Below are 27,978 nucleotides of genomic sequence, written 5' to 3' on the forward strand. Positions count from 1 at the left end.
AAAATTGTGTGTAAATTATCAAAAAACTTTCCGCTCTCTGAGTTTCCATTGAACAGATGAGAGCTGTCCTTGTTCGACCAAGCAAAGTTTTGGAAGATTCCGCTGTGTACGTTGGAATCACATGGGAGGGGTTATCTATTGTCCTCAAATACTTGCCGAAGCTGAATCCAGGACAAGCCCAAGCCCTAGGCATCTTCCTCTTTTGTCTTCAATTTGACCAAAAACAATGACTGTTTACATACTCCCCATTTCTGTTGTGACATGTGTTGTTGCGTAAACATTGAATATCTAAATAAAAGAGGAGACTTAAACCTTTTTCGTCAGAGCGTGGTGCAAGACTGCACAGACAGAACAGTGGCCATGTCCCTCCTCAGATCTGAGTCCAAATTTAATTCTGTCTCTGTTTGATTCTTTGCCTTTTGTCTTGTTTAATGGATGTCATCAGTGTTTGAACCTGACAGTATATATATATATATATATATATATATATATATATATATATATATATATATATATATATATATATATATATATATATACTGTTTTTTTTAAAAATAATTAGGTCTTAAAAATCTCTGCGCTTACACGCTTCATTTATACATCATAGGTTAGCGGCTAAAAGGATCGTTTGAAACCTCTAACCTTTGAAAAAAAGGTTTATTAAAATTTATTACCAAATAACACATTGTTAGAATCGGTTTGAGTCAAGAATTGTGTCAAATCGAGAACGGATTCCGAAACAAATCATCTTCCTAGGAATCGGAATCCAATCGTGAGTTGTTGTAAGATTCACATCCATATCTAACAGCCTTCACTTATTTTTCTGAACATGTTGTTTTGCTTTTCATGTTTTTTTTGTCTCTTCTACAACGTCCAAAAAAATGACACATACATGCGTCATGGCCAGGTATGCACATTAGATGACGTTATAACAGAAGCACTTATCCACACTATCACCACCATGCTTGACTGTAGACAAATGCAGTGTCAATACAGGTATTGAGTGTATGTCACACTCAATACCTGTATTGACACTGCACTGATACTGTGTTAGTGTTTCATAATGGTCATCTGCCATCTACTGGATTAAAGAAGTCACTATATTTTACCTGCAAATATAATTAGTATTGAGTTTTTAAACATTTTATTATCCGAATAGCTGTGTAGAAATTAAAATAGAAACATTTACCTTATTTGGCGTTATAAGATCATATATAATCCCACACTTTATAATTGTTCCTTTTTCTTAGTTCTATTTAGATCAATGATGGTGACAAAAAACAATGTCAAATGCGACAGGCTACGACACTCTTTTGACTCTTTTGACACTTTTGACACTCCGGCTTCATGTAATACAAGCTGTCACTTGTGAGTTGAAACAGTGTGGCGCTTCGCAGTCAAATTACACAGCAGGTGTATCAGCCTTTTTTTCTTAAAGTGACAGTATGGCACCAGCAGGTTGGTCTTGAACTGAATAAAAAGCTACTAAACCAACAGGAAGCAATACGTGAAGCGAGGCAAACATCTCCAACACTAAAAAGATCTTGTGGCGTGCCCCAGGGATCAATGCTGGGACCAACATTGTTTAATCTCTATACAAAGGACATGTACTATTTGAATACCAAATGTTGTATAGGACAAAATATACAGAAGCTAATAAAAAATAGTAAAAAAAAATAAATTAAAGAGATGGTTTGACAAAAACAGACTATCTTTGAATCTTAGTAAAACTACAATAATGCTATTTGGTAACAGCAGATAAGAAAGTCAAACACAAACAAAAATAGATGGAGTAAACATTGAACGAGTAAATTAAATCAAATTTCTAGGTGTAATAATAGATGATAAAATGAACTGGAAATCTCATATATAAAGTATTTACATTAAGGTGACAAGAAAATACATCAATAATGAATTAAAAAAAATATGTTCTGGACCAAAATCACTCCATATTCTCTACTGCTAGCTAGTGTTACCTTATCTGAGTTATTGTGTGGAAATATGGGGAAATAACTGAAAAGTATGCATAATTCACTAACCGTGTTACAAAAAAGGATAACACATAATATTAATTACAGTGCACATTCAAACATTTTATTTATTGGATCTAAAAAATGTATTAATTGATTGGTTATTATCCAGGACAATTGAAGGATTTTACATTTCCAGTACCGGTCAACGTATGCATGCTATACTATCCCAACTTTGTCATTCACATTTTTTCTTTCTTTAGAGTGAGGCCTTAAATCAAAGATATTCACCTGGTGGCTTGGGAATGACACCATAGTTCAGTTGAAAACTTGGGAGGCAAACATTTTGGCAGCAAATTCCTTAAAACTCTACAGTGCTCCTGTTGTACAGAGGAACTTGAACAACTGTAAAAACATTGGCAGATCTTTGCATTGATATTTTAGCCTTGTTAGGCCAAACTTGTGAGTTACATGACTGAGGCGTTCCTCAAGGCAAGCTTTTAATTCCTCTCCTTTTTGAAAGTTACAAATGTTTTTGTGATTTATGGAACGACGAAGGTGTTGCTGTGGCTCAGATACTTCAGATGCATTCAGTAAGCATTTGTTTAACTTATTTAGTTATATTGGTTTTATTCTTCAAAGTTCCATTCAGGTTCAGTTCAAAAAAACTTGTGAGAGACTTACGTTTTTGCCAAAGGTCCATAAAAACATCCTGTAACTCTTACACAATAAATACACCTACATCAAAAGTCTACTTTTGAGGACACTGGTGAATATACAAAATATGACTAATAGTTAGGAGTGTGACTCTTTGGGCACCTAATAATTAGATCTGATTACGATTCCTGGTGTGACGATTTGATTCAGAATCGGTTCTCGATTCAACACAATTCTCAATTCAAATGATTTCTCTCATTGTATTATTTGTGATTAAAATTGTAATACCTTTTTTTCCAACGGGTTAGAAAAGTCTGTTCTGGTTGCATTGAGAAGGCTTTTGAAAAATCAGAATGAATAAGAATCTTGATACAGATGTGAAACAATTTTTTGTGCACCCCTACTGTGAAGGGAGAAGTCTGGGCCCTCAGTCCTTAGGTTTCTGCGAATGTGGCCCCCAAAACATTTTAGTTGTATATCTCTGCCCTCAATCCTCCTTTATAAAGTTCTGATGCATGTCTTGTGTAAGAGCTAACAAAGAACTTTAGCCACACTCTTAAAAAGGTTATGGTAAATGGGTTATACCTGTATTGCGCTTTTTCTACCTTCAAGGTACTCAAAGCGCTTTGACACTATTTTCACATTCACCCATTCACACACACATTCACACACTGATGGCGGGAGCTGCCATGCAAGGCGCTCACCAGGACCCATCAGGAGCAAGGGTGAAGTGTTTTGCCCAAAGACACAACGGACGTGACTAGGATGGGAGAAGGTGGGGATTGAACCAGCAACCCTCAGATTGCTGGCACAGCCACTCTACCAAATTCGCCACGCTGTAGAAGGTGAGAATGACGTAAGCCTTGCTCATGCGTTACTTGACTGCGTGAATCACAACTGTGAGTCCAGTTGAAAATTGAGTTTTTAAAGTTAGTTTGTGCTTCCTTTCGTAGCTTGTGCGTGTTTTCATTAGTCATAAGTGTAATGAAATAGCATCATTTGTATCATAGGCAGAGATTACCAATCTAATGAGGCGGTGGATGTTTCACAGGGGAGCTGTACAAGTGAACGCCTGCCTTCCTACTACACGACACACCCTGTATAAAACAGCCGAGGCATACAGAGGAGCTTTGAACAGAGTGGAAGTCGCCTCACAAGCAGTATTTCCAGCCTTAAACAGCGTATGTGCCTTGTTTTGGGGGGGTTTTGGCTCCATTTTTTTGTATTTTTTGGATGATTACCACCGCTTGTTATTATACAGTAAAACTTTATCTCTTTCCCCCCCTTCTAGGATTCACTGCTGGGATGTCTCTGGTTGTCTTTCTATGCCTGCTGGCTTGTGTTCACTCTGGCATTCAAGCATATCCACGCAAGCCTGTCAGTCCCAAAGAAGGAGCACCACCTGAGGAGCTGGCTAAATACTACAGTGCACTCAGACACTACATCAACCTCATCACAAGGCAGAGGTGAGCCAGCGATGTGTCTCCTTGTTCATTTTATTACCAGGAGTGAACACTCTTTTCCATCCACAGATACGGGAAAAGAGACAGTCCAGACACATTGTTTTCTGATTTTTTTGTAAAGGAGAGCACAGAGAGTATCCCTGGATCCAATTATGGCAGGTAGGACCTAAAAAAACAACAACATCCTTTTGATTTGATTACAGTTTTGTATGGCTCTTTATTAGCCTGATATCATTTGCATTATCTATTTGGTGCAAGCAGGAATGTAATACTTTATTATTGTATATTATTCATTATTGACTTATTCCAAATTACTTCACATGTAACATTTAATGAATAATATGTTTATAAATCTATTTTTACAAAATACAAATACATCTTTCCAAGTTTTTTTTTTTAATAATGTATTTACAATTTAGTGGTGTTTTTCCATTTTAATCTACTTTTTCATTTTAATCTACTTTTTATTGTATGTCTAATTATTTATTTTTATTTTGCGGAAAATGCAAATTAATCTAATAATATGTCTATCCATTGAGGTAATAATAATCTATTTCTATGTGTATGATTTGAAATATTTGAATTGTGATCTTATTTATTTTTTACAATGAAAAAAAATCCCCTTAAATATTCTTTTAAATCTTTATCAACTGTATTCTAGCTGCATTTATCATAAATGGTTAGTAAACCAATATTACATCAATTATATATAAATATACATACGTTAGGTCATGAAAAAACACAGAGGCTATTTCATCCATACAAGCCTGTTTCGCAGGTTTCTCTGCTCTGTATATATATATATATATATATATATATATATACAATATATATATACACAATATATACTATATATATATATATATATATATAGAGAGAGAGAGAGAGAGAGAGAGAGAGAGCAGAGAAACCTGCGAAACAGACTTGTATGGATGAAATAGCCTCTGTGTTTTTTCATGACCTAATATATATATATATATATATATATATATATACACACACACACACTCATATATATATGCACAAATATACCGTATACATATATATATACACATATATACCTGTATATACATATAATATAAAAAATATATACACATATAATATATATGCACATATATATATACAGACATATATATACATATATACATATAATATATATATAATATATACACATATAATAAATATATATATACACACATATATATACATATATGTACATATATACACATATACATACATATAATATATATATAATATATACACATATAATATATACATGCACATATATATATACATATATACACATATATATATACAAATACTGTATATATACACATATATATAACACACACACACACATATATATATATATATATTATATATATATATTTTTTTCTTGTTAAAAGTAAACAATACCAGATCATACAGGTTTATTTTTTGCCGTAAATAAAAATGTATATAATCATCTGTTTTATAAGTGTAGAGAAACATATTTCAAAGTGTATTCTACGTATGTATGTTAAGTCTTTTTGACTTATTGCTAGGATGCAAGGTGGTGGTTATCAATAACAACTAGCGGAAGGAGCAATTATAACATACTATATATATATATATATGTATATATATATATATATATATTTATATATATATATATATATATATATATATATATATATATATATATACATACATATGTATGTATATATATATATATATATATATATATATACATACATATATATAATTGTCTGTTTTATAAGCAGAGAGAAACATATTTCAAAGTGTATTCTTTAATATAAAATATTTAAAATTCTGCAGTATTTTAAAAAACTAAAAAAAGTAAATGTATGTATTTTTAAGTCATATTACCTTATTTCAGCTAGTTGCGGTCATTATCGGTTGTTAGTGAATTATTTTGACAGCAGCTAAAATTATTTTGTTAAAAATATATAATATTAGACCATCGCTGTAATAACACATATTTATTTTGACTTTGCTGCAAATACAAATTACGGTTATATAATATTATGTCTATTTCATTTTTATTTTAATACTTTTTAAAATATAATTTTTTAAATCCAAAAATTGCTTTTGTTGTTTGTTATGCTCTGCTGCATGTCTGTTTTTTTTATTTTGATAATATGATGATATTTCTATTATCTTTATCAGTACACTAATGGTAGTATTAGTGAGCATATTAAATGTATATGAATGAAAATAGTATTTCTGTTTTGCTGCAGTTTTGGTGTGCATGTGCCTCTTAATAATATGCTGCTAACCAAATACCATCTAAATTGTTTTTCATAATTTTTTGCTTATTTTATTTATATTTCATGGATGTTTTAATGACTTTCCTATTGTCTTTCATGCATTATAGGTCTGATGAATTGTCCATCTGGTGATGTTGATGATGATGCTGATGATGCTGGAGTTGCCTTAACTTTTATTTTGTGGCTAATACATGGACCTATGTTGCATGTGATATATACTATATGTTGTGTTATTTAGTTACAATGTATTGTATATGTCTATCAACGTCTTCTGCCTATATGGTGTCCCTTACTAAACAGTGCTCTCTAGCGGTGAACACCGGTACAAACTTATTTTGGTATCGTGTGACTTGTGATGATTGGGACAAGAGAAAATATTACCGATATTTTGAGGAAGAATAAGTGCGTTTATTTTATATTGCTATTATTTTCTAAAAATCTGTCAATATGTTTAATAACTGTCTCTGTGTACTTTTTTATTGTCATAACATGTCCAAGTGTATAATTGGTTGATTTTTAGTGTCTTTGTCAAGGAGTTTCCTGTTTAAATAAAAGTGAAATTGTAAAAATTGTATCCAGTTTCTGTTTCCTACTAAACATGAATTGGTATCTCTTCCATACCCAGTATCGCCACTACCTGTAAATGTAGTATACCAAAGATAGCTGCAAGTGCCAGCACTTTGACTTAGAAGGTGCACAACACTATTGCAGTGGGTCTAAAATTTATTTTTTCTTTTACCAAGCACCACCTCACAAAACACTCCAAGTACCACCATGATGACCAACATTAAATACAATGTCGTAGTAGGCCAAAGTATTAGTCAAAAACAAGGCAGGGGTTTTATTTAGCATGTATATTAAGACACTTTGAACAGTAACATTGTGTTTGAATATAGGAAAATATAACTGTTACATTACAATATTCAATCAAGTCATTCTTTGGCGTAGAATCACTGCTTTATTGAATTCAAAAAAGAACTCGTAGTAAAGTACAAAAGTGGCATCTTTACCAACAAGAGCATTCAATAACGGTAAAATTGATGTGAAATATTAATTTCATTCATCATTTGTGTATTTTACTTAGTTGTTGGCATGTAAAACTATAATTATTCTCTATGAGATATATTTTTGGGGTGTCCAGAATCTTTTAATTGGATTTTCATAATTTTTTATGGAAAAACGTTTTGGTGTTTGTACACTTTGGTCTTCGTAGAACCTCTTGGGGTGGATTACTTACAAAAACCAAAGTGCCACGATCCCCATACCATTTGTTTGATCAAAATAAAATAAATGGGGCAAAATAAGTAAATAAAAAATACCTTGCTTGTATTTCAACAAGTGATTTCTTCCCGTAAGTGAAAACCAGTACTGGTCAAGCAAGATAAGATGGCTGTTGTACAGCGACCTGAGTACAAAAGAGGCTTGAATCTTATCACAAAAAGCAGATATGAGCAAAAAAAATCAAACTGTACAATGTAATAGATCCCTGTAATTTATCAAGAAAAGATTTGTCGAGTGATATCAAGGAATATTTTTCTGTCGAACTATGGTGTGCTCCAGATATCAGTCTACACAACAAAACAGATGATAACTAAAACTTATTTGTGTGTGACTTAGTTCGGAAAATTGGTATCTGTTGGTATCAAGACTCTCTCAGATAAATATGCATAGTTTTTGCTCGGGTAAGGTTGCATTTCGTGATTTAACTTTGCGTCTACTGTCATGTGTGTTGCCTGCCCTTGCCGTTGCGCGTACCGTTTGCGAGTACGTGTTGTGCTTTCCCCCGTCTTTTTCAAAATATAACAGTAGATGTCAACATTGTGTATGTGCTCAAGCTTCATTTATGGTTGTTGCCTTAGGTAAAAAAAAATCTATTATTTTAGGTTTTGCTCACATTTGAGTCTTGTTCACGACTGAGGGAAGAGTGGATCGTGAGATCGACTGGCGGATCGGTGCGGTGTCTTCATCAATGCACATGCTGTATCGATCCGTTGTGGTGAAGAGGGAGCTGAGCCGGAAGGCAAAGCTCTCAATTTACCGGTCGATCTACGTTCCCATGCTCACCTATGATCATAAGCTTTGGTTTGTGACCGAAAGGACAAGATCACGGGTACAAGCGGTCAAAATTAGTTTCCTCTGCCGGGTGGCAGGGCTCTCCCTTAGAGATAGGGTGAGAAGCTCTGCCATCCAGGAGGAGCTCAAAGTAAAGCCGCTGCTCCTCCACATCGAGAGGAGCCAAATGAGGTTGTTCGGGCATCAGGTCAGGATGCCACCCGAACGCCTCCCTAAGGAGGTGTTTCGGGCATGTCTGACTGGGAGGAGGCCACAGGGAAAACCCAGGACACGTTGGGAAGACTATTTCTCCCGCTTTGCCAGGGAACGCCTCAGGATCACCTGGGAGGAGTTGGGCGAAGTGGCTGGGGAGATGGAAGTCTGGGCTTGCCTGCTTAGGCTGCTGCCCCCGCGACCCGACCTCTGATAAGCGGAAGAAGATGGATGGATGGGGTGGTGCTTTGCAAAACACTTGTAGCAAAAAAGTGTCTTAAGAAATACAAATAATTGCTAGATAATATTTAAATGGGAAACACTAAACGTTAAAAGCATATCAAACACTCCTTTAAAGTGGTCACTGCAAACTTGTGTATTCGGCTCTGCTCCCTTGTAATGGAGTCCGTACAACTTTTGTCGTCTTTTTTTCATAAAATCTTTCAATCTTCCGTCATTCTTCATTATCTCTCAAGGAACTTTTATCGATTAAGGTAAGGTTGCCCGTTTTTCTTAACCTGTTATCCTTTTTGCGATTAAAATGGTTCGTACAGCCGGGAACCAACAGCAGCACAGGGCCTTTTTGAGAACAGGCACTGGCTTGACCACCCCGAGTATTCTTTCAGCCGGATGTGACGTCATTTTGAATCCAATCAATTGACTATCCATCCATCCATCCACTTTCTACCGCTTGTCCCTGATGGGTTCGCGTGGGGTGCTGGAGCATATCTCGGCTGCATACGGGCGAGTGGCCACCTCATCGCAGGGCCTACACAGATAGACAGACATCATTCACACTCGCATTCACACACTGGGGCCAATTTAGTATTGCCAATCAACCTATCCCCAGGTGCATGTTTACTATCCGTCCATCCATCCATTTTGTACTGCTTGTCCCGTCCGGGGACGTGGGGGGTGCTGCAGCCTATATCAGCTGCATTCGGGCGGAAGGCGGTGTACATCCCCAGGTGCATGTCTTTGGAAGTGGGAGGTAGCCGGAGTACCCGGGGGGAACCCACGCATTTACGGGGAGGACATGCAAACTCCACACAGAAAGACCCTGACCTGGGATTGAACCCAGGACTGCAGGACCTTCGTATTGTGAGGCAGACGCACTAACCCCTCTTCCACTGTGAAGCCCACAAGTATAAACCATTTACCATTTGTTGGCATTCAAATCCTTTGTCATTTTGCCCCCCATATTCCTCCTTTGTCCGTCTATTCATCCATCAATTTTCTATCGCTTGTCCAGTTCGAGGTCGCTGGAGCCTATCACAGCTGCATTCTGGCAGAAGGCGGCATACACCCTGGACAAGTGGCCACCTCATTGCAAGGCCAACACAGATAGACAGACAACATTCTCACTCACATTCAGACACTGGGGCTAATTTAGTGTTGCCAATCAACCTATTCCCAGGTGCATGTTTACTATTGGCATTCAAATCCTTTGTCATTTTGCCCCCCATATTCCTCCTTTGTCCGTCTATCCATCCATCCATTTTCTATCGCTTGTCCCGTTCGGGGTCGCTGGAGCCTATCACAGCTGCATTCTGGCAGAAGGCGGCGTACACCCTGGACAAGTGGCCACCTCATCGCAAGGCCAACACAGATAGACAGACAACATTCTCACTCACATTCAGACACTGGGGCTAATTTAGTGTTGCCAATCAACCTATTCCCAGGTGCATGTTTACTATTGGCATTCAAATCCTTTGTCATTTTGCCCCTCAGATTCCTCCTTTTTCCAATAACAATATAATATTGTATCAAAAAATAATGATTATGTTTTAGGATAGGACAGGACAGGACAGGACAGGACAGGATAGGATAGGATAGGTCTTTATTGTCATTGCACAAGTACAACGAAACTTTGTTTTCAGTGCAAACCTGTTCAAGATTAGACAAACAAACAGTGTACAGGGTTACAGAACAAGAATGCTGATGGGTCGCCATAAGGCGCCCCGTAAAAGATGGGAAAAAGGTAAACGCAGGGGAAGGATGAGTAAAAAAATACAATCTAGACTGCCAATCTACACAACAAAACAAACACCAGTAGTGAAAACTGAAAAGTATCGTTCTTATAATGATACCACTTTAATATCGACAATGCAGGTATTGGGTCGATGGTCCCACCTCGACATGACTGGCCGACTGATGATGAATTGATACACCTTTTGTGCAACGTTCGTATTTACAGTAATAGTAACTAGTAGTTGAAGTTTCCTCGCATTTTTGAGGGATTGTTGCAAGTAAAATAGTGTGATTGGCAGTGGAGCTTTGTGGCGGAGGGAGGGAAAGGGGGCGCAGCCTGGCAGGCACACTAACTGGACATACTACACCAACACTCACCAGCGTAAACTAGTGAACAATAAATGGGCGAATAATGGACATTTTGAGCAAAAGGAAAAGAAGAAGAGGACTGCAGTGAAGACGCCAGGTAGTCATTCATTTAGCGTCAATGTTAGCATGCTGGTTAGCTTCTCTCACACACGCTGTACTTTGTCTGCGAGCAGCTCATTTACGTGTCGATACAACAATTGCGTATTCACCTGTGCTGTTAGGAAGACTTGTATGAGACATGGACGACGTAAGTCATTAGTTTGTCCCGAGGACATACTTAAGAGGTGATGTGGAAAAGGCGTGCAGCCCGCACGTGAGTGTTGGCTAGCAAGGCTAACATCTTCCAGCTAACACATTGCTAACCCAAAAGACTCGCCAATATTCAAACACCAACAACAAGCTGTTTTTTTTACAGTGTTGCGTGATGGCGGCAGATATGTTTCTACCTATTATAAGTAGTAATTAATGGTAGCAGTGAGTTTAGATGAGGTCAACTCTCGGTGTTAAACCATAGCACGCGCGCACTTCGCTTGTAGGACATGTAGACTTATTCTTTTTGTAGCTTCATTGTTAATTTAACTTTCTTCCACACCCCTACTATTACTATAACAATATACAATACAACAGTGTAATTTCAAGCATTTTTACGCACGTACAACACTTAAGACCTCCAATATACCCCGAATTGAATAACGTGGACCCCGACTTAAACAAGTTCCATCCATTCATTTCCTACCGCTTGTCCCTTTTGGTTGAAAAACTTAATCGCGTGTTACCGTTTAGTGGTCAATTGTACGGAATATGTACTGTACTGTTAAATCTACTAATGAAAGTTTCAATCATGGGGAATTAAATTATGGAGTAAATTAAGCAAAGAAATCAAACAATGTACTAATATGATCCACTTCAAGAAACTCTTCAAACTTAGAGTGTTTACAAAGTACATAGAAGAAGAACCACGATAAACATTCTGAATTTTTTTATCCATCCATTCATTTACAAGATTCTCTTACTCTCACCATATGAAATATACCGTATTTCCTTGAATTGCCGCTAGGGCGCTAATTAATTTAAAACCTATTCTCGCTCCTGCGCTTACCAAAGGCATGCGGTAAAAGAAAGCATGCGCTAATTATTTTAAAACCTCTTCTCACTCCGGCACTTACCAAAGGTATGCAGTAAAAATGTGAGTGTGATGTAAGCAAGCTTGGACCTTAAATCCTACTGAATAGCTCTTAATCTTCTTCTCTTTATGCAATTTCAAATTATCGTTATTGAAATCAGCCTCCTCCATTTTGAAAATGATGACAGGGAAAGTGTCACTCGTGACGTCACGAGTTTGACCAGGCGGTAATACTAAGCATGCGCTAATTATTTTGGGAAGCGAGTTTGACCCAGCAGTAATTCAAGGCAGGCGCATACTATATGCCCTGCAGCAATTCAAGGAAATACGGTACCTTACTTCACCAATTATTATTTATTTTTATTGTTATTACTTATGTTAGTGGTTCTCAACCTTTTTTCAGTGATGTACCCCCTGTGAACATTGTTTTAATTCAAGTACCCCCTAATCAGAGCATAGCATTTTTGGTTGAAAAAATCTATCTGTCAACACCGAATATTGCATTGGTGTATTTCTTTTCACAGTTTATGAACTTACATTCATATTTTGTTAAAGTATTATTTCAATAAATATATTTGTAAAGGATTTTTGATCTGTTGCTTTTTCAGAACATTTTAAAAAAATCTCACGTACCCCTTGTCATACCTTCAAGTACCCCCAGGGGTACGCGTACCCCCATTTGAGAACCACTGATTTATGGAGTGTATTGTGAATAAATTGAGAACAGGAAGTGAACAAAAGTTTTAGCAACTGCCATGTTAAGGAAAAGGGGTAGGATTAAATAACATCTGCTTCTTCCTACTCTTTTTCATAAAGGAACTGGAAATTGGGATGTATTATGTTGTATGCATGCATGTTCTAAATAAACTCAAACTCAATCTATCCGGCTGCATGAATGTGTTAGGTTCTTCACTACAGCTGGGGGCGGGTGTTTAACCTGTTTGAAATAGTCATTCATGTGTGCTGTGTCGGTATGTTTGAACAAAAGCGCTCCTTAGTTTACATTTAAAGGGTTTAAATGTGTATTGAGTGTTGTACGGTCTCTGTCTGACTTCCCCATTTATAAACTTCTAAATTTACCTTGCTAAGTTCCAGATAGTTATGTGGCTTAAAGAGGGAGTGGCACTGTAACATAATCTATCGGGGCAGCAGCGGGGTCCAAAATGCGGCCACAGGGCCAATTATGTCCCGCAATTAGATTTTTACAGCTACGTTTACATTTCAGTACAAAACGGTACATTTAAAACGTTGCCGGTGAATAAACTTTGCCTGAAACAATATTTAAAAATTGGGAAACATTTTTACTTTCGTGAAATTTTTTTACATTCAACTTTAACAAACTAGTAATTTAATTACCGGTACTTCAATAATATGAATTAAATCCAATTAACAATTTGCATAGAAGTCTTGTTCTTTTCAAAATTTGGGAATCTTGCTGTAAGAAGAGATAATAAACCTATTGGAGGCTCTTTTTTTTTTACTGTATCGTTCTATTTTACTCTGGTCTGCCTGCTTTTATAATATGTAGGGTTGCACGATTTAGATGATGTATAAGTTTGGTCGACGATAGAGCTTTTAATACTATTGTTATACAGTGATAATGCATGTTGATGAAAAATTCTAGTTTTGTCCTGCAAGCAAACAAACGCTGCGTCCTCAGTGCATTGCAGCGTCCTTGCTAGCGGCTAAAGTCCGGGCAGAGTTCAGCAGTGTCACTTCTAAGTCAGCAATCCTCCCCTCCATGGTGGCAAAAAGTCATTTTCTTACAAGTGTTATGCACTGAGAACAAAAAATAGCAAAACATTACACACCATAGATTTATGCTCACCGCAGGCGAGAGCTCATGAATGTAAACAAAGGGAGGCGGATAGATATACATATCAACAGTAACGATACCAAGTAAATTATTCGTATATAGTTGATACTACAGTGGTTAGATTATTTATTTACATCAAAAACTCCTTTCATTTTTGTTATTGTTTACAAAATCAGGAAATAAGTCACTGGACACAGGCGGACATTTAAGGGCAAAATACCCAAATAATTTAAATCAGAGCCAATAATAGGTCATAATTTAAAAAAAATAACATTTTGGTATTGTTAAACCGCCATTTTTTGTGTTTGTCTAAATAAATTGTGATGAAAATTTAACGATTTAATGATCTTGAAAATTTTAAGTATCAGTATTGACATTTGTGTGACCAAGTAATTACTTGGTATTAGATTTATACCCAAATTTGCAGTATCACCCGAAACTAATGTAAAGTATCCAAAGAGAAGAATAAGTGTTTGTTACACTTTAACATAAGTGTTGATAGAATCATGTTAAAACAAAAATAACCAGATATTAACAGTTATTAAACAAGTAAATAAAAATAGTTATGACAGATTAATAACAAATAGAAATGATGCAAAATGTTATTGCATACATCAGCAGCTAAGTTAAGAGCCTTTACAGCTCATTTTATAATGGTTCTATCATAACTAAAATGTTTCTATCATAATTTACATACCAAATAACCTATTGGGATAAATACCGTTATCACAGGAGGCTGCAATATATCTCACAATATAGATTTATGGCCATATTGCCCATTGCTAATAATCAGAGGTGGGTATTAACGCGCTACATTTACTCTGTTACAGCTAAAAACCCTGTTTCCATATGAGTTGGGACATTGTGTTAGATGTAAAAATAAACAGAATACAATGATTTGCAAATCATTTTCAACCCATAAACATTGTCCTTGGAAAGAACTTGGTAAGAAGCAAAAGAAAAACAACCAACCATGGATGACAAAAGGACTGAGAAATGCTTGTCACCAAAAAAACAAACACGTTATATCGAACATTTATAACACAGAGATCTATAGAGGAAGAAAATGAGTATAAGAAATATAAAAACAAGCTAACTGGTATATTACGAACATCTAAGAGGGAATACTACAGTCAATTATTAAACAAGAACAGAAACAATATGAGAGCAACATGGGGCGTCCTAAATAGCTTCATCAAAGATGGTGCTAAGAAAGATTACCCCCAGTACTTTCTAGATGGAAATACAAAAAAATTATAATATGAACCAAATAGTTGAACGTTTTAATGATTACTTTGTTAATATCGGAAAAAAATCTGGAACAAAGAATTCCAAATGTAGATGATGGGTCAGTTGAGAACTTGAGTGAGTTCATAGACAGAAATCCCAATTCCATGTTTCTTAAGAAGGTGACAAAAGAAGTAATCCAAATTGTAAATCCAAGACCTCAACCGACTGTCATGGAATAGATATGGTAACGATAAAAAAGGTTATAGAAGACATTTCAGAACCTCTTACATATATCAGTAACGTATCATTTCTAACCGGCAAATTCCCTGACAAAATGAAAATTGCAAAAGTTGTACCAATTCATAAGAATGGAGACACACACCAGTTCACTAACTACAGACCAGTTTCATTACTTCCACAATTCTCCAAAATCATGGAAAAACAATTAAATAGCCGATTACATAAATTTATCAACAAAAGTGGGACGCTTGTGGAGAACCAATTTGGATTTAGAGCAAATATTTAAACATCAATGGCATTAATCAAAATATCAAAATAACAAAGGAAATTACCAATGCAATACACGGTAAAGAATGTGCAGCCGCAGTATTCATGGATTTAACAAAAGCATTTGACACAATCATGATATTTTAATACAAAAACTAAAACGATATGGCATCAGAGGTTTGGTATTGAACTGGGTAAGAAGCTATTTGGCCAACAGGAAGCAATATGTGAAGATGGGTGAAAATATGTCAACACGGTTGGATTTATCTTGTGGTGTACCCCAGGGATCAATACTGGGATCAAGATTGTTTAATCTTTATATTTACGACATTTGTAAAGCTACAAAGGACTTGAAGTTGGTTTTATTTGCAGACGACACACCTGCTTTCTGTTCAGGAGAGAACACACAGAAGATAATACAAATAATAATGGAAGAAATGAAAAAATTAAAAAAGTGGTTTGATAAAAACAGACTATCTTTGAATCTCAGTAAAACTAAAATAATGCTATTTGGTAACAATAGAAAAGAGCATCAGACACAAATACAAATAGACGGAGTAGATATTGAAAGGGTAAAAGAAACCAGATTTTTGGGAGTTTTAATAGATTATAAAATGAACTGGAAATATCATATACAAAACATACAACATAAGGTGGCAAAAAAACATTTCAATAATGAATAAAGCAAACTACATCCTGGCCAAAAATCACTTTATATTCTCTACTGCTCGCTAGTGTTACCATATCTGAGTTATTGGGGAAACAACTACAAATGTGCGCTACATTCGTTAACTGTGTTACAAAAAAGATCAATTAGAATAATACATAAAGTTGCATATAGGGAACATACAAACCTTTTATTTATTGAGTCAAAAATATTAAAACTCGATGATTTGGTAAAATTGCAAACAGCTAAAATGATGTACAAAGCAAATTATAACCTGCTACCACAGAATGTACAACAATTCTTCTCAACTAAAGAGGAGAAATAAAACCTTAGAGGAAAATCTAATTTAAAACATTTGTATGCACATGCAACACTTAAAACATTTAGCATATCAGTATGTGATATTAAATTATGGAATGGATTAAGTAAAGAAGTTAAACATTGTACTGATATGATCCAGTTTAAGGGGCTGTTCAAATTGATAGTGCTTACAAAGTACAAAGAACAAGAATTATGAGAAACACTTTCAACCTTATTGAAGATAAGATATTCTTCATCTCAGTATGTTGGTAATGACTGGATTAGTAATTGCACGTTACAGAACTGTTGTATTGCTTATTCACGGATGTCATTTTGATATTTTGCTGTAAAGAGGGTCAGTAGATGTATGTATATATTTTTGGGTGCTCTGAAGTGGGAAAGGGGTAGTATATAATAAGCTTTGCTACTTCCTACTCCTTTTCGGGCATGATGAAATGTGAGGTAATATTGTATTGTCTGTATTGTGTTGTAAATATTCATGTTCGAAATAAACTAAGAAAAGAAAAGAAAAGAATATGCTACAAGGACAACATATTTGATGTTGAAACTGATAAACCCTTTTTTTTGCAAATAATCATTAACTTTAGAATTTGATGCCAGCAACACGTGACAAAGATGTTGTGAAAGGTGGCAATAAATACTGATAAAGTTGAGGAATTCTCATCAAACACTTATTTGGAACATCCCACAGGTGCAGGCTAATTGGGAACAGGTAGGGGCCATGATTGGGTATAAAAGCAGCTTCCGTGAAATGCTCAGTCATTCACAAACAAGGATTGGGAAACGTTCACCACTTTGTGAACAAAAGCGTGAGCAAATTGTCGAACAGTTTAAGAACAACATTTCTCAACGGGCTAATGCAAGAAATTTAGGAATTTCACCATCTACGGTCCGTAATACCATCAAAAGGTTCAGAGAATCTGGAGAAATCAGTGCACGTAAGCGATGATATAACTGACCTTCGTTCCCTCAGGGGGTACTGCATCAAAAAGCGACATCAGTGTGTAAATGATATCACCACATGGGCTCAGGAACACTTCAGAAAACCACTGTCAGTAACTAGAGTTTGACGCTACATCTGTAAGTGCAAGTTAAAACTCTACTATGCAAAGCCAAAGCCATTTATCAACGACACCCAGAAACCCCACCGGCTTCGCTAGGCCCGAGATCATCTAAGATAGACTGATGGAAAATGGAAAAGTGTTCTGTGGTCTGACAAGTCCACATTTCAAATTGTTTTTTGGAAATGGTGAACGTCGTGTCCTCCGGACCAAAGAGGAAAAGCACCATCAGGACTGTTCTAGGTGCAAAGTTGAAAAGCCAGCATCTGTTATGGTATGGGGTTGTATTAGTGCCCAAGGCTTGGGTAACTCACACATCTGTGAAGGCACCATTAATGCTGAATGGTACATACAGGTTTTGGAGCTACATATGTTGCCATCCAAGCAACGTTATCATGGACGCCCTTGCTTATTTCAGCATGACAATGCCAAGTCACTTGTTACAACAGCGTGGCTTCATAGTAAAAGAGTGCAGGTACTTTTCTTGCCCGCCTGCAGTCCAGACCTGTCTCCCATTGGAAATGTGTGGCGCATTATGAAGCATAAAATACCACAACGGAGACCCCGGACTGTTGAACAACTTAAGCTGTACATAAAACAAGAATGGGAAAGAATTCCACCTGAAAAGCTTAAAAAATGTGTCTCCTTAGTTCCCAAAGGTTTATTGAGTGTTGTTAAAAGAAAAGGTGATGTAACACAGTGGTGAACATGCCCTTTCCCAACTACTTTGGCACATGTTGCAGCCAAGAAATTCTAAGTTGATTATTATTTGCCCAAAAAAAAAAAGTGTATGAGTTTGAACATTAAATATCTTGTCTTTGTAGTGCATTCAATTGAATATGGGTTGAAAAGGATTTGCAAATCATTGTATTCCGTTTATATTTACATCTAACACAATTTCCCAACTCCTATGGAAACGGGTTTTGTACTTTAGTAACTTTTGGGATGAATTGTACTTCTAAGAGTAGTTTTAATGCCACATACTTGAGTATATTAATAAAGAAACACTACTTTTACTGCGCTCCATTTATCTACATTCAGCTCGCTACTGATTTTTATCAAAATTTTAATGCACGTTTTTTTTGTTTTGGTTTGTCAGACATACCTTCAAAGTAGGATCTAAACGTACAGGCCGCGGGCCAGATCAGGCCCGTCAACATGTTTTATCCGGCCCGTGGGATGAGTTTGCTAAGTATAAAAATTTGCAGACATTTTTGAATGAAAGAAACAGCTGTTCTAAATGTGTCCACTAGATGTCGCAATAGAAATTATTTGTATCTTTGTAGGTTATGCTATGTATGTAAACATTTTTTTAAATAAACCACATGTCAGTGCAAGAGTCGAGGAAAATGATCAGACTACATAAGTAACATCTTGTAATTCGTGTTATTTTATTATTTCTATTATTTTTTTTATATTGATAGATTGAAAATTAACACCAATTAGTTGCTGACCATTATCACATAATTTGTTCAGAAAGTATAAAAAACGACAAATAAAGATGGAATACTATTAACCGCAACATGTAAGTGTAAAAAAAAAACATTTTGATTTGTACATTTTTCAGAATGTGCTTGTTCTATTTTTAAACAAAGAAAACAATCTGAAGTTGTCTTTTTTTAAGTTATCGTGCCGTGATTTTAGCAGTCCGGCCCACTTGGGAGTAGATTTTTCTCCATGCGCCCCGATATAAAATGAGTTTGACACCCTTGATCTATCACATGCCTGCGTTTCACCAATCAAATGCAGTCACTTGTGACGTTTGACTCCGTTTCACCAATCAAACAGAGTCAGGCGGTCACATGATTAACTGCAAATTTTTTATTTTTTTTGTTTTTTTTTATAAACCTTTATTTATAAATTTCAACATCTACAAACAGTTGAAAATAACAATCAAAGTAAGTACAAAAACAGTACAAAACCGTACAAAACAGCGCCAGGGGATTGTAAATTCAAAGTAACTAAAATACAATGCAAAAAAAAAAAATATATATAAAATAAACAAATTGCAAAGCAATAGGCTCACTCAATCCTAGTAAATAACTTAAATTTGGAACACAGCATCATCGTTTTCACAGCTTTTTGGTTGTTAGAGGTGGAATGTTTTATTGTAGAGTTGTAAAATCTTTTTTAAAGGCACAAAAAACAAGTTGGGTATTGAGAAACTTACATTTATGAATATAAAACTTAGCCAATTATAATGAGGTTGCAAAAGTAAAATTCATTTTCACATTTTTTTCAATACAGTGTAAAACCAAATATATATTATTTAATATATATTATTGTTTTAATTGCTTAAGAGATATTCCCGACTCTGAATGTGTTCATTGCTATTTTTATGTTTTTGTGCATTGCTTGTTGCCGTCATTATTAAACGAACAGGTTACTCATCAGTTACTCAGTACTTGAGTAGTTTTTTCACAACATACTTTTTACTTTTACTCAAGTAGATATTTGGGTGACTACTCCTTACTTTTACTTGTGTAATAAATCTCTAAACTAACAGTACTCTTACTTGAGTACAATTTCTGGCTACTCTACCCACCTCTGCTAATAATATGTATGTTTTATACTCTTTGTTGTACTGACTGAACTTATTGTACTTTAAACTTGACAGTGGAACAAAACAATGTGCATTTCTGTAGAAAAAACCCTCTACAATCATGATGAAAAGCTATGAGTTTTTAGTAAGATTATGTTTTTGTTTGTAACTTTGTTGAATGTTATGAAATATAAATACGGCCTTAATACTCTGGAGTTGAAATGCAAATTTTGTATTTGTTTGAATAGGGGGCATATATTATAAGTTTATACTTCTTTCTGCTCCTTTTCATTCATAATTTATTTGAATCTTGTGTTTATATTTTTCTATTCAAAATTGAGTGAATAAAATAAAAATGCAATTGTGAATGGAATGGAATAGAATAGAATAGAAATGTATTCTATACTACTGTTGTGTAATCCTATTGCTCCTGGTGTGACTGTCCATCTAAATGTTTGTTTTACCAGAACAACAAAACAAAGACTTCCCTAATTAATACTAAAATACTTGTATATTCTCCTTCCGTCATCTAGTTTCCAGATGGATGTAGAAGATGTAAGGCTCCATGTTGGAATGCTGTCCAGATGATATGCACACAGTTTGAGGGTGAGCTCCTGTTTTTTGTAGTAGTAGTAAATACATTTTTTGGGGGCGGGGGTGGTATTTCTTTGCATTATAGACACGTTTGTTGAGTTCAAAAAAAAATCCATACTTGTTTGTTCAATGTCCTGCTTGGCTTTGCTGGACATTTTTTGGCCCACTTTGTTTGTAGAATTTCCCCAGGAAGTTTTGCTACATGTGTACTAGCTAGGTTACTGTATGTCGCCAGAGAAAGAGAAATCATTTGTCATCCAGAGCCACTCCTAGTCTTCCCATCCGCTTTAGTGCAACAACAACATCCAATGTCCTCTCTTCTGTGGTGACAGAAAACTTCCTGCTACCATTCATGTCACCGTGTCAGATTAGTGTGTTTTTTTGCCACTTTCTTTTTAGCACTGTGGTTGCTCTGGTCGCTGTAAACTGGCAGTTTGACCGAGTTTGACTGAGCAAAGAGGGTTTCATCATCCCTAACTGAAGAGCACACAACATGACTGTGGCCAATGCAAACTCAGGCTCAGGTAAGTGGTGCCAAAGTTCACACTTTTCTTTTTGTGTGTTGGATTTGATATTTTGTAATTTGAACTTTTGGAAAAAATGCAAGTAAGGGTAGACCTGGGCAAATATTCAACAAGTCATTTAATCTTATAGTAAATGAAAACAAACTCTATAACTTTGCCAGCCTCGATGATCACCGACTGCATGCGTTGTTGCGAGATGCAAGACCGGTCACTCTTTGCGTTGGTTTCAGCAGCTGCAGGCGTTTGTACTACAATGCACATAAGTGGTAATAAAGATAACCACTGTAAAGTCCCGACGGCTAGTATTACTGCAATAAATACAAATGATCGAAAAACCGTGATTGATAACTACATGTTGACAAAATTAGTGGCTGACTAGCGTGAGCATGAAAACAAGAGCCAATCTTTCCCCATTAAGAAACACCAGACCTCAATCTAAACTTATATAATTACATTACTGTCTAAACAACTGAGATACTGTATTGACAGTGAACATAAAAATTTTGGTGTTTTAGCACAAAGTGATCGATACATACTTGGCAATTTCCAGTTGAAACAGACAGAGGTGTGTTCAATAGGAAGCAAACTCAGGAAGGATGAGATCACCTACCTAGGTTCCATTCTAGAGGCTAATCTTTCCTGTGATAAAATGGCAACCAAGGTGATCAAAAAGGTCAACCAAAGAACGAGATTCCTCTACAGAATCTCCTCTCTGGTCAACAAAAGCACCTTGAGGATTCTAGCGGGAACTCTCATTCAACCCTTCTTCGATTACGCTTGCACCTCCTGGTACCCCAGCACCTCCAAAACCCTCAAATCTAGACTCCAAACATCCCAGAATAAGCTAATCCGGTTACTTTTAGACCTCCACCCCAGATCACACCTCAATCCAACCCACTTCTCCAAAGTGGGCTGGCTCAGGGTGGAGGACAGAGTAAAACAACTTGCACTGAGCCTAGTCTATAAAATCCGCTACACCTCCTTGATACCGAAGTACATGTCAAATTACTTCCTTAACGTAAATGACCGCCATAACCACAACACCAGGGGGAGCTCCACAAACCACGTTAAACCCAGATTTCGATCTAACAAAGGTCTTAACTCATTCTCTTTCTATGCCACATCAATGTGGAATGCACTCCCAACAGGTATAAAAGTAAGTGCATCTCTATATTCCTTCAAAACCGCTCTAAAACAACACCTCCAGGCAACTTCAACACTTTACTAATACCCTCCTCCATTCACATCCCATCTCCCCGGATTATAAACAACTCAAATGTACTTCTAATGTATATACTTGTTCTTATGCTATCTGAACTCACTATGTTCTCTGCTGGCTGTACATATCCTACTAAATAAGACCTACACTGTTTCAATGTCCACATTTCTCTGTTGATGCAATTGTTGGTGACTGAAGTTCTGATATCAACCAAAGCTCCTCATCCCACCCCCCGGATTGTAAATAATGTAAATAATTCAATGTATATACTATGATGATTAACTTGTGTGATGACTGTATTATGTTGATAGTATATATTTGTACCATGAATTGATTAACGTGGACCCCGACTTAAACAAGTTGAAAAACTTATTCGGGTGTTACTATTTAGTGGTCAATTGTACGGAATATGTACTGTACTGTGCAATCTACTAATAAAAGTATCAATCAAACTCGCTTGACGTCACAAACTGGAAGTGATCACCCAATTTACATTTATTAAAGAACATTCTAAAATGTTAGCAAATTAAAATGGAAGAATATTAATATATTTAAACACACAAATACAAAATAATATGGCTATTATGAAGCCAGAATATTTTCTCTGCCAAGAAAGTATATTCTGTGTCAATTCATATTAGATATTGAAAAAAAATACAACTTTGTTAAAAGATTTTAGTATGTCTACAAGTGCTTTTTGAGCACACGATACTGTGATGATGATAAACGTGGTGATTTTGGTTGCAATTACTTTTTTTATCCATCCATCTTATTCTGCTTATCCGAAGTTGTCCGAACGCTTTTCATGTTCGAGTTTTTGCCCCAGCAACCGCCAAAAATGCACACTGCTTGGCCTGTCTGTACCTGTCCACTGCATCTGGGGTTCCATGAGCCAAAAGGACCCGATAGGACTCCTACAGCTTGACGGCATCCATTACCCCTGGTGTCCACCAGCAGGTTCTGGGATCATCGCCAGGGCAGGCACCGACCTCCTTGCGGCCACGGTTCCGATCAGCTGCCTTGACAATGGAGGCGCGGAACATGGTCCACTCCTCCCAGTGTCTCCCTCATACATGTTCAAAGTTCTTCCGCAGATGGGAATTGAAACCTTCCCTGACAGGAGACTCTGCCAGACGTTCCCAGCAGGTCCTCAATATATGTTGGGGCCTACCAAGTCTGTCAGGCATCCTGCCCCACCATCAGAACCGACATCATCAGGTGGTGATTGGTTGAAAGCTCCGCCACGCTCTTCACCCGAGTTTCCAAAACATGAGACCGCAAATCCAATGATACAACTTTAAAGTTGATCATCGACCTGTGGCCTGGGGTGTCTTGGTGCCAAGTGCACATATGGACACCCTTTGGACAATCTGTGACGAGCACAAAAGTTCAATAACAAAACACCACTGTGGTTCAGATCAGGGAGGCCATTTCTCCCAAACACGCCCCTCCAGGTTTCACTGTTGTTGCCAACGTGAGCGTTGAAGTCCCCCAGTAGAACAAGGGAATCATCTGAAGGAGCACTCTCCAGTACTCCCTCTAGGGACTCCAAAAGGGACGAGTACTCTGAACTGTTGTTTGATGCTTAAGCACAGTCAGGACCCGTGCCCCCACCTGGAGGTGGAGGGAAACTACCCTCTCGTCCACTGGGTTAAACCCCAACATACAGGGTCCGAGCCTCGGGGGTCGAGTGGAAAAGAGCCCAGCCCTTTCCGAGAAGACTGGTTCCTAAACCCTTACTGTGCGTCAAAGTAAGACCAACTAGATCCAGCCGGAACTTTTCAACCTCACGCACCAGCACAGGCTCTTCCCCTTCAGTGAGGTGACGTCCACGTCCCAAGAGCTAGCGTCTGCAGCCGAGGATTGGACCGCCATTTTATTTATTGTGTGTTGGCCTTGCGATGAGGTGGCGACTTGTCCAGGATGTAACCCACCTTCTGCTCGAATGCAGCTGGTATGGCTCCAGCCCCTCCCGTGACCCCAAAAGGCACAAGTGGTAGAAAAATGGATGGCTTTTGGTTGTGTATATTTGAGGGTCCCCAAGCCCCTCTTTTAGAGAAACAGAACCTATGGTATAAATTTTGCTAACAGACAGCGTATATTTTATTTGTATTATTTATTTTTTATTTAACTTGGATAATTAAAAGTTTACATTCCAATACCAATGTTAAAAAATATTTTATCATTTTATTTGAAGGGTATACTTGCATTACTATTGGATTATTATTTTGTATTATCATTTAATCAGTCGTTAATCTGCTCTCAAAATAATAAGGGGGGGGGGAGATTGCCCACATCCTCTCCAAGGTTTCTCACAGTCACTGTCACCGACCGTCCCACTGGGGTGAGTTTTTCCTTGCCCTTATGTGGGCTAGGTACCGCGGATGTTGTTGTGGCTTGTGCAGCCCTTTGAGACACTTGTGATTTATGGCTAATGAAATAAACATTGATTGATTGATCGATTGAAAATGTGTTATCTGGCCCGAGTAAGCGTTTGATTTCCTCCTCAGACATTCAGCTGTCCATTTGTATTTTTGAGCTGTACTGTAAGTGTTGAAAGTCTTCTCGCACAAACACTATGATGAAACCACATACCGGTTCCTGCATTTTGCAAGCTGTTCATACAAAAGCAGACTTTCTGGCATGTGCTTCATCACCACAGCACATATCTACAACAAAATCACCTTGTGACAAAATGAGAGGAACTGGTTCATTGATGGACTGTCCCACATTCTTCTGCTGTTTTCATTGGCCCTGCAATCATAAAACAAAACATGTCAAGGCATTTGAAATGTATGTTTTTTTTTTTACCCTTTCAGCCATGCAACAGGTTCTGGACAACCTAAAAGACATGCCCTCGGGCACGGGTGCCAAAGACATTGACCTCATCTTCCTCCGTGGCATCATGGAGAGCCGCATTGTCCGCTCCCTCGCCAAGGTATCATTTATACTCCATCCCACGACTCATGGATGACTCCTACTAATGGTGGTGGTTGGCTGTAAACTGCAATCTATTAAAGGGGTCATATTATGACTTAAAAAAAAAATTCAAACACTTCCTTGTGGTCTACATAACATGTAATTGTGGTTCTTCGGTTAAAATTTTGCATAGATTTTTTTCCGATCATCTCCACTTTCTTTCTTCAAAATGCGCAGTTTTGTGGGCGGTCCTATTTATGTGCTTTCACTTCAACTACGTCTTTTCCCCGTTAGCCATGTTGTAGTTTTTAGCGCTTTCATATGGAGTCTCCGGACAGATATAAGTCAGAACTATACGATTTTTTTGGTATTAGAAATGGCAACAGCAGAGAATGCACGTGCATGTACGAGGCAGTCTGCCCCACAACAAGTGGATAGAGAAAAATAAGTTTATTGACTGCAACATCAGACTTGCATAAAGCTCTTCGGGTAAATATATAAGATGTATGGAGATATCTGCCGACATCACATGTTTGAAGTTTGACGGAAGGCAAGATTGTTTTATAATTATCTCTGCCATGCCTCCATGGTTTGATTTCACATTTTTGAGACTTATGCTGATCCCAAATACACAAATACAGGTACCGATAGGTAAGAAAAGTTGGTTTTGCATATTCGGCCCACTTTAAAAAATATCAATCACATCATGCTAGTATCAATCCGACACTCAAAACAAAACAATTTGTATTTAACCAAAACGTCATAAAAGCAAACTTTACGAAAACACAAACAAATTGTATAGTTTCATGAGAAAAATGGTTTGATTTAAAAATAAAAACATTTTTTTTGTTTGCAATTTTTTTTTCTCTCCGATGTCTTGGTATTTATGTGATTGTATAAAACGACTTTTTTTGCCATATTAAAATTGATTTTTAAAAATGTTACTTAAAATGTATGGTTGTATTAAAAGCAAAAAAAAGGCTAGCAGCTAGTCTTCAGATGCAAATGAACTCTATCCTTGTCATACCTATTGGTACTTGTATTTGTTTTTTGGGATCTGCTTTGGTCCCTAAAATGTCTCATTTAAACATAGAGGCATGGCGGAGATATTTATAAAACAAACTTGCCTTTTTTCATTCTTCCTCCAAACCAGCTGTTTGGAATGTGCCCAATTTGTTAAGATTTTCCTATTGATGACGATTTTGCCTGACGATATATTGACCAACAAATTATTGCCGATAAACGATTATGCTTTTATTTTTTTTAAACCAAAAAAACAACTGATGTAATAACAATACTGCACGTATATAATTTCAATTTTAATATGGGAACAGCGTGGCACAGGTTCCTGGTTCAATCCCCACCTTCTACCATCCTAGTCACGTCCGTTGTGTCCTTGAGCAAGAGATTTCACCCTTGCTCCTGATGGACCCTGGTTAGCGCCTTGCATCGCAGCTCCCGCCATCAGTGTGTGGATGTGGAAATAGTGTCAAAGCACTTTGAGTTCCTTAAAAAGGTAGAAAAGCGCTATACAAGTTTAACCCATTTAATGAACTTGTATTTCTTGTATGTTTTAACATTGTAATTGAATTTGAAACTTTTAAATATCCAAGTTAAATCAAACAAACAAATATTTAGTAAATATACTAAAGTTACACTTTAATTTTGAGTATGTAGGCAGATTACTTAACTGACGTTGTAGTCAATAAGATCTTTATTTTTTGTGGCCATACATGCACATGCATCTTCTGCTGTTGCCATTTCTAATACAAAGTAGCGTATAGTTCTGACTTATATTTGTCAATAGACTCCATATTGAAGTGCTAAAAACTACAACATTTCTTATGCAGTCTAAGTGGAGGCACATGAAATAGGCACCGAAATAAGACGGCCCACAGAAAACGGCTTCAGGATGGTCTGTAAAACAAAATCTATGCAAGAACCACATTACATGTTATGTAGACCACAAGGAAGTGTTTTAAAAGTATTTAAAAAAATATGACCTCTTAAAAAGTTGTTGGTCTCTTTGAACAATAAACAACACCGTGCTGAATTAAAATGACGCTCTTAAGGCAACGCAAAGCTGATCAGACCAATCGTATGATTGACTTTTATTCAAACAAAACACACACAATGTGCAAGACCACAGCCCTCAGTTGTGTACAGAGCGAATATGGCCAAGTCGGTTTCAGGCGATCTCTTCAATAATTGGTCAAAAGGCACTCACGTGACTCCAGGGCACCATGACTCTTCCCTACTTTGGATGATGCTTTGTCTCTGCGGCACTTCCTCGTTAGTGTTTCAGCATGTAAAAAGGCCCTGTTGTGCAATATGGGTCTGCTCCACCTGTGAGAATTGCAGAATGCTTTTACATCGCTTTCCCACCAAGTATGGGAAGTGAAGGTTCATGAACAACACTGCAGAGCCACCGATTGCAGTGTCTCGTTCCAGGTAAACACACGACACACTGTCTGCATTTTGTTCAGGAGA

General features: G+C 36.8%; 2 protein-coding genes and 1 long non-coding RNA gene across 4 annotated transcripts in view; 2 read left to right on the forward strand and 1 right to left on the reverse strand.

Annotated features, from left to right (window-relative positions):
- The first annotated feature begins 3,721 nt into the window (after nucleotides 1–3,721).
- Nucleotides 3,722–6,929, forward strand: LOC133561422 (peptide YY-like). The gene is made up of 4 exons (XM_061914715.1): nucleotides 3,722–3,808; nucleotides 3,919–4,093; nucleotides 4,160–4,249; nucleotides 6,468–6,929. Exons 2-4 carry the CDS (start codon nucleotides 3,933–3,935, stop codon nucleotides 6,490–6,492), a joined length of 276 nt encoding a protein of 91 aa, XP_061770699.1. The 5' UTR covers nucleotides 3,722–3,808; nucleotides 3,919–3,932; the 3' UTR covers nucleotides 6,493–6,929.
- Nucleotides 6,930–10,735: 3,806 nt separating this feature from the next.
- Nucleotides 10,736–27,978, forward strand: part of pals2a (protein associated with LIN7 2, MAGUK p55 family member a) — a 29,762-nt gene continuing 12,519 nt past the window's right edge. The window contains exons 1-4 of one of the 2 annotated variants that reach the window (XM_061915816.1): nucleotides 10,736–11,062; nucleotides 20,766–20,838; nucleotides 21,226–21,350; nucleotides 25,389–25,507. In XM_061915816.1, coding sequence (XP_061771800.1) covers nucleotides 21,320–21,350; nucleotides 25,389–25,507 — 150 coding nt within the window. In that variant the 5' untranslated portion in view covers nucleotides 10,736–11,062; nucleotides 20,766–20,838; nucleotides 21,226–21,319. Of the gene's footprint in view, nucleotides 11,063–11,168; nucleotides 11,213–20,765; nucleotides 20,839–21,225; nucleotides 21,351–25,388; nucleotides 25,508–27,978 lie in introns of those variants that run through there. The other variant, XM_061915817.1, reaches the window with a different exon arrangement.
- On the reverse strand, nucleotides 23,041–27,951 carry LOC133562025 (uncharacterized). The gene is made up of 2 exons (XR_009808818.1): nucleotides 27,716–27,951; nucleotides 23,041–25,323 (listed from the first exon to the last, which is right to left on the reverse strand). It is a non-coding gene; the product is annotated as an uncharacterized LOC133562025 (long non-coding RNA).

This window comes from Nerophis ophidion, linkage group LG11 (genome assembly GCF_033978795.1).
Source record: "Nerophis ophidion isolate RoL-2023_Sa linkage group LG11, RoL_Noph_v1.0, whole genome shotgun sequence".
Lineage (NCBI taxonomy): Eukaryota > Metazoa > Chordata > Actinopteri > Syngnathiformes > Syngnathidae > Nerophis > Nerophis ophidion.